This window comes from Branchiostoma floridae, chromosome 7 (assembly GCF_000003815.2).
Source record: "Branchiostoma floridae strain S238N-H82 chromosome 7, Bfl_VNyyK, whole genome shotgun sequence".
Taxonomy (NCBI): Eukaryota; Metazoa; Chordata; class Leptocardii; order Amphioxiformes; family Branchiostomatidae; genus Branchiostoma; species Branchiostoma floridae.
Genome location: NC_049985.1, coordinates 6,545,208 through 6,552,974, shown reverse-complemented (window position 1 = coordinate 6,552,974; position 7,767 = coordinate 6,545,208). Strand labels below are relative to the sequence as shown.

At 39.8% G+C, this 7,767-nt stretch overlaps 1 protein-coding gene across 1 annotated transcript in view; it reads right to left on the bottom strand.

Moving 5' to 3' along the window:
- Positions 1-766: 766 nt before the first annotated feature.
- The window catches only part of LOC118419386 (sodium- and chloride-dependent glycine transporter 2-like), a 29,509-nt gene continuing 22,508 nt past the window's right edge, over positions 767-7,767 (bottom strand). The window contains exons 9-14 of the mRNA XM_035825751.1: positions 6,552-6,606; positions 6,339-6,470; positions 5,392-5,491; positions 4,938-5,038; positions 3,588-3,755; positions 767-3,136 (exon numbers count right to left, since the gene is read on the bottom strand). Coding sequence (XP_035681644.1) covers positions 2,954-3,136; positions 3,588-3,755; positions 4,938-5,038; positions 5,392-5,491; positions 6,339-6,470; positions 6,552-6,606 — 739 coding nt within the window. The 3' untranslated portion in view covers positions 767-2,953. The remainder of the gene's footprint in view (positions 3,137-3,587; positions 3,756-4,937; positions 5,039-5,391; positions 5,492-6,338; positions 6,471-6,551; positions 6,607-7,767) is intronic.

The following is a 7,767-nucleotide window of genomic DNA, read 5'->3' as shown; positions in this document are numbered from 1 at the left end:
GTTTGCAATAACTGGACTTCAATAAATGTAACACATGTTAATTATGATAGGTGGAATATAAGCAGATACCAAATATGGTAATTAGGAACTTATTTGCATAATTCATGTAAAAATTGCAAAAACCGCTTTATGATTAATAATGGGAATTTTATAATTGTGACATGTGTATGTTTGTCAATGATTGACAACACCATGCATAAATTATGTTAATGTCTTAGTCAATTGCATGAAATTTACGAAAGCTCTAAATTTTCATGGAGGTATGAGGTCGCCGAACTCTAGTTGTTTAATGGATTTAGCGTGCCCATATATCTTTGCACTGTACTGAGGAAGTTACATGTACACCATTTTGTATGTCACTATCAAATTTTAATGTCTTTGTTGAAGTTTGAACCTTATAGGACATGAACTGACATATGGTGAGTTTAATACTAGTTACAATATTACAAACCATGTGCATATTGTGATGAGTATTGTTTGTGAAGCTTGGCATGTGTCACATTATAGATTGTTGCTATTTCTGTGCATGTAAGAAACATAATCCGCACCACTTCAACTTATGATGAAAACATCGCCCTCGGAATTGGAGCAGGTTGCAACGGCTATACAGCACTATCAAATAAAAAGTTACATATTTAAGTCGTAAAATCATTAAGATATACGGAAAACTTATACTTTTTCATTCTTTACTTTTTCATTCTAACACTTTAACTGCACTGGGAATCTATAATGGATATATGGGCAAGAAGAAGACAGAGACGTGTACTTTCCATCGGTAAACAATGGTTTATTCAGTACCTGCAGAGCTGTTAACTTGCAAGATTTTAAGCAATTCTTACATGTGTCCCCAAATCTACTTGGTCCCCACAAGCTTGAACAGCAGAGTTTATCAAAGCAGCTAAAAGATGTACACTGTACACACCATAGACACCAGATACAACCAATGTGATTGTTTGTAGTTACTCTTCAAAAAGTGGCATCCAATATAAAACAGGGTACCACTTTCAGAATGTGGTGAGCCTACTTAGGAAGGCGGCGACTGTACAATTTGATGTCTGGCTAATTTGCAGCATACAACTACAAGGCAAGGGAGAAAATGGTTGTAGAGCATTTAAGGCCACACAAATCTCGTAACTTGTCTCGTAACTATTTTTCCAGAAGATATGAACGAGAAGTTGCAAAGGTTTCCGAAAAAAATTTGAGGCTTCAGTTCAGTTGTTGGATTTTAGCTGTTAATCTCTTTGGTGACAAACAGTAATTGTGTGGCCTAACTTGTGTCAATTTACAATAACACAGTGCATCTGCGTTACTCTAGGCACTTAACACGATGGTATACTTATTGTCCACAACATTGTCCTTCCCTATAGCAGGATTGTCTTCTATGTTTCCAGCATTTCTGCAGCAACCATACATGTATAAAGAGCACAAAAAGTAAGATTACAATACACAATATACTAGCAAAGATGCGAAGACCAAGTCCTCAATAAATATGTCAAAGTACTGAAAGCTACACAGCGATACATACATTATTTCCCTTTGAAAGATGTCTACATGCACGTTTCCTGATATATAATACTACAACAAAGAGCGTAATACACACAACTGTAAGTTAACTGCAATATTGAACATGTGAATGAAGCTAACCAGGATTATACCATTCTATTTAATTAATTAACTTAGAACTATGTGAACGTGCTCCATTGTACTGTATACACTAACTATAAAAACACCTGCAAAGCAGCATTTGTACAAGACATCAGTTCAGTATTCATTACACCTTCCAATCAAGATCTTACGCTTACTTCTAACTCAATTTGATTGAGAACAAGACAATCAAGTAACCTCTTTTCAAGTGCTGCCAAATACGATTTCGTAACAAAAGAAAAAAAAAGGATGTACAAAAACAAAAATCACAAGTGAAAAATAAAACAATACAGAACTGCTGTGTGCAACAAGCTGTACAAATGGCCTCAAAAGACCTTTTTGGCATATATTTTTCCGCATACAATGTACATACATACATGTACAAACTGTATACAACAAATCTACTGCAGTGCGAAAAAAAACACAATCTAACAAAATCTTTGGCCACTTCTTCTATAAACTAATTTGTCATCTTTACACACGTTACTCATTTCTTGCTTTGCTTTTACTGTTTACTTTAGCAAGCCAAATATTTTGTTGGAAATGTCGAATACAAAATGACTAGGTTGATTAAGATTTCTGCATATTACTGACCAAAAAATCCCCACATGATCAAAATCAGCCTAAAATTCACCCATCAAAGATTTCAACAGAATTAACAGGTGTTTTCAATACATCTACACTAGCATAAATATACACAGAAGCCAACTGTCATTCATATTCAAACAGCAGCCAGCATTGAAGTGGCATAGCTCTTAAAAGGCATCTTATATCATGCCTATATTCTACTTTCTTCTAGTACAAGTGTACCAAATTCCTTAAAGGTAGCAAAGACATCTGCTTTTCTTCCTTTTCCATACGAATGCGGTGAATGCTGACTAATAGTCATACATATTTCTTACCAATAACACATATCTATTTGGGTCCCATTTCTTCTTGCAAAAGTATGCCAAAAGATCTTAAACATAATTGCATTGATGTACAACAGTCAAGAAACCTAAGGTGGACCAAAAGAATTGCACTGTACAGAAGTGAACACTAACTAAGTTCAATGAGGTCCCTACACAAGAGTGCATCCTAGGAAAGCAAGAATCTTTGTCTTGTCTGACAAAATATACATACATATTTTTATTCACTTAGCATTCCTAGGCATAAATTAACTTAAGTGCTTTCAGCTGCCTTTGGCTTGGTTCTGGGTTGATACAGAAGATTAGAGATAGTCTCCAAACAAAAAACCATAAATCTACTACACCACCCTCACTCATTTGGCAAAACAAAATGGCAAAGATCTTCTCCAAGCCTCGCACACTCATACAGTACTAATCCGCTCCATGGACTTGGAGAGGTCCACCTTCTCTTCGTCCTTTGTTGGGACGATGTTGATGACGGGAACGCCCTTCTCATTCAACTCTGGTTCGCTCAGGTCCAGGTCTCGGTCGTGGTTGAGAGCCGGGCCCCACTCTGCGGTAGGCTGGGTGACAGCGCGCAGCCGCTGCAAGGTAAAAACATCAACTTTAAGCCACCAGTTACAAAGCTTTTGTGGACAAATTAAAGAAAACGCACATTTTTATCATAGTACTTGCACATGTACAGAATTTCACTTTCCATGTTTGGGCTGCTATGGACAACGAGGTGTACCCTACCACCGAACAACTCAAACGTCAAACCCAAGGACACAGTACATCAGCACCTTTTCTCCAGTTCCAACCAATGGCAATTAGCACGTCAACCAAGGAGAGTGGCTGAACGTCAGTTTCTATGTTTTTATTTTGCATTTCTATTTATTGATAGAGGTAGGCGGAGCTATGAGATCAGTGCATTGTACAGTACAAAAACAACAGCTAGCACACGAGTAAAACAAATCCCCTTAACTGATATTTATGCTAAAGAGTAAGAGTCAGAGTGAAGTTCACTGCCTTGTGCACAGGTAAAACATGACTCACCTCCATGAAGGACCCCTTGGCCTGTACTAGAGCGATGATGGCGAAGATGGGGATGTTGACGACAGACGCCATGGCCATGAGCCAGCCCAGGCTGTCCGCCCAGTCGGGGTACTCGTACTTCCCGTACGTCACCGGGGTGTGGTTCACCATGGTGAACAGGAGGATGCCCTGGAGAGGCAGAGATGCACAGTTAGACAACTTTCCTAAAGCCAGACACTGTTGGCATGCCACCCTGTTGACGGTTACAAACAGGGTTTTGCAGAATTGTTCTTCTTTTTTCAACCTCTATTTAGCCTTCAGTACATTTTCATGTTATGCTGTCAGGTGCATGCAGAGATGTACAGCGAGACTCAACTTCAAGGGCATTCTTTCCTACAGCAAGAAAATGTTGGCATGTTATCTAACATCCATTCATGGAACTGCAGAGTCTTCAGTTTACCATAAGAGTTAAGGTAGAGAACCTTTTTTAATGTGCCATTAGGCCACACCAATTTAATTTCTTGGTTCTCGGATTTTTTCATAAAAAATATGGAGCGAGAGGGCAAAATGAAAATAAAAATTGTAAAATGGTTGGGGTAAAGGTAACGGCTAATCCAAAACATAAAGAAAAAAAGGTTTCAGCTTGAAAAAAAGTACAAAAACACTATTATTGTACAGTAACAGCACCTGTACCCACACTTTAAGGAGCTTATAATATAAAGGCCAATTTGCTACACCAGAAAGTTGGTGAATGGTTTCATTAATGGTGAAAATTTGCTGAGTAGTAATTTTTTTTTATTTTTATTTTTCAAAAGATAGGAGCGAGCGAATCCGTGAACCAAGATATTAAATTGGTGTGCCATTATATGCTTCATGAGACAGTGAGAGTTATGCTGGTGCTGTAGCAAATTTTAACACCATTCTCAGCTGACTCCTGATACAAACAATACAACTATTTTATACAGCTACATTCTTGCCAGTGCGGTGGCTAAGGCACGATCTACACACAGTTTTTCCCGATATCGGCGAGCCTACAACCTCTCGCCGACAGCTTTTTTTCATCGTCTAGATGGAACTACTATATCGCCATTACGATATCAGCACCTTTTCTCCATACCTTACCGATAGCTTAGCAGGGGTCCCCGACAGCTTCGCGCGCGTGTAGATGCTTCCCGACTTCGGGAAGGCTCATTAGCATATAACGCGCTAAAAATCGCGCTATATGTTTATGACTGCAAGCGCCATGGGTGTCCGGCCCCCTACGTTCTAGATCCCTCCAGACATCTCCACAGATATCGGTAAAAACTGTGTGTAGATTGGGCCTAAGCCTCAAAACCAGAAGACTTTAAGAACTTTTAAGATGGTACTTACAAGAAGGACCACTGGAGTGATGACCTTCCAGCAGATCTTCCACCAGATGCTGGGGTAGGAGCCGAGCATCATCTTGATGTTGTCGTAGAACCGGTCACAGCCTGTATGAGGATGCAACATGCTTGTAAATCAACTGGATTTCACAAACCTGAGGTGTTTCCACCGTCCCATAAACTATCATGTAGTATTAACTGCAAAAACATGGTCAAAAACTATACCTCTCTATCTGACTAGTAGTCTTTGCCATTGACCCTATGACCTTGACTGTCATGTCTGATAAACAACTAATTTTACCTCCTCTGAACCCTACTCCTGACACTCAAGCAAGTCTGACCATAGAAGATGTCTTCCTACTCACTTTCTACCATTCTACTGACAGTGTATCATGATAACTAGACCCATAGACAAAACAAGGCTACGTCAAGTTTACAAGAGTACAGTTTTCTTGACTTACCGTATAGCCAGGACAGCACAAGGCACTCAGTGACAGCAACGATCATGAGGGACACACCAGCGCTGTACCAGTCCACCATTGTCAGCAGGTAGATGCCACCCTAAACAGTAGACAATGATATAATGCTTTAGATTTAACACACAATGACTACAACGACCTAAACATTTTTCCGCACTGCAAGTTTCAGATGAAGGGCTATTGACTTTGCTTTGGAATCTTCCTACAACATGCAGGTTTGTCAACATGATATCTATTATAAAGCGTTTTTTTTTTACGCGTTTTTTTTTCCCGGTGTTTGTTCAACTTAGTGCTTGAAAAGATTCTGTGGTATAGAAGATCACATTCACAATATGACTTTGTAGTTTGAGGTCACCGCAAAAAACACTGAGTGAGATTTACATCATACAGGATTCTAAAAATTTCTGAGATGTATCTGTGATACCAAAGAAAAGAATCCCTAAAACATATCTGTGACAACATTGGAGAGAATACCCGAAACGTACCTGTGAGACCATGGGATATAATTCCTGAAATGTACCTGTGAGACTATGGGGAGGGCCAAATCTTTGAGACCAAATGGAAAGAATACCTGAAACGCATCAGTGAGACCAAACGAAATAATTCCAGAAACGTACCTGTGAGACCATGGGATATAATTCCTGAAATGTACCTGTGAGACTATGGGGAGGGCCAAATCTTTGAGACCAAATGGAAAGAATACCTGAAACGCATCAGTGAGACCAAACGAAATAATTCCAGAAACGTACCTGTGAGACCATGGGGAGGACCAAATGGAAAGAATACCTGAAACGCATCTGTGAGACCACACGAAATAATTCCTGAAACATACCTGTGAGACCATGGGGAGGGCGAAATCTTTGAGACCAAACTGACAGAATACCTGAAACGCATCTGTGAGACCAAACGAAATTATTCCAGAAACGTACCTGTGAGACCATGGGGAGGGCCAGCAGGAACTGCAGCACACAGATCCCCAGGGTGACCCAGGACTTGATGGGGCGCAGGATGGTTGGGAACTCGTCAATCAGCCCGCTAAGCACAGCCTCCAACATTCCAAACTACGGAAGGAAAAATACAGGTACAAAATATTATCATGAGGCCACAAACGGGTTTTACTTGCTGAAGACTGCATCTCGAACCTGTAACAGAAGGCTATAGGAGTTTGAGTAAGGCAGCCCGCTTGTTGTAAAAGCTCTGTAAATAAAGCATGTGGTTTTCAAGCACATTCCATGTTAGATACTCTCATACATACACAAGCATGACAAACAGAGCATACTGTTCAAGTGGTGCATGACAAATTAACATGTGAACTAATTTTTTCCATTCCTCAACGAACCCGAACATAGCAAAGCAATTTGAGCTGCCAGTGCCCCTGCTGCTGTCCTTTCACCAAAACTTTCACGGCTCAAGTTTATCGTCATACCTTCTTTCGTTTTCTTTCTCTCTGTTTTGCTTTTATTAAAGGCCGAGATAGTTCTGGTGCATGACACATTAAAAATTGCACATTGTCTGTAACACTCTGAGAAAAACACCCAAAATCTAATATCTGATGTGCTAATTTCAGATGTGTCACAAAAATGTTCCAGGGTCAAACAGGGGCACTGACAATTGGGGGTACAAACATGTTAAAGCAATGAAGCAGAAAACCTAATAAATACATTCCACTGTCGATAACAGTACCCTTCAGTTCCCTACTTCCAGAAACTTGTTTTCAATTCTTTTCTTTCCCATACTTTTTACATTGGGTACCTAAAATGGCCAAAATGTGTTTTTGTAAGGGTAGCACTAAAAATCTTGGTTCCTTAACTCCTAGGAAACCCTCAAGTGTACAATACAACAATTTTTTGAATGACCAGAAAAATGTCGTTCTAAAAATTTGTCAAATGAAAGGTGCATTTTGTATGCTTGAGGGCTTCCTGCCACAATCTTGTGCCAACAATGGCTGCTGACTCCAGAAACCAAGAGCTGAAACTTCACATCCCACACTCAGGATCCTTTTTCTTGAGATTGTGATTTACTGTGCAAAAGCTCTTGGCTTTAACCACTTGTGTAATGCCAAAGACTTCTAACCATCAGAGTTACAGATAAAAAAACTGTGTGTGCGTATGAAGTGCTCTTGCTGACAAACCCACCCCCGTGTACAACTCTACGCAGACTACGTAGAGTCTACCCCCACCCTATAGCACCCTACTGCCAACCTCTTTCCGAAGCCAGCAGCCACTTTGGATTGCGTGCTGATACAGTGTATATAACATTGTAATAATATAAGTCTTAATCAAGCCACGCCACTAACAACTCAAGAGAGGAGCACAATCATGGAAGGAAAGGTTTTCTTGTGATGGAATTATAGATGTC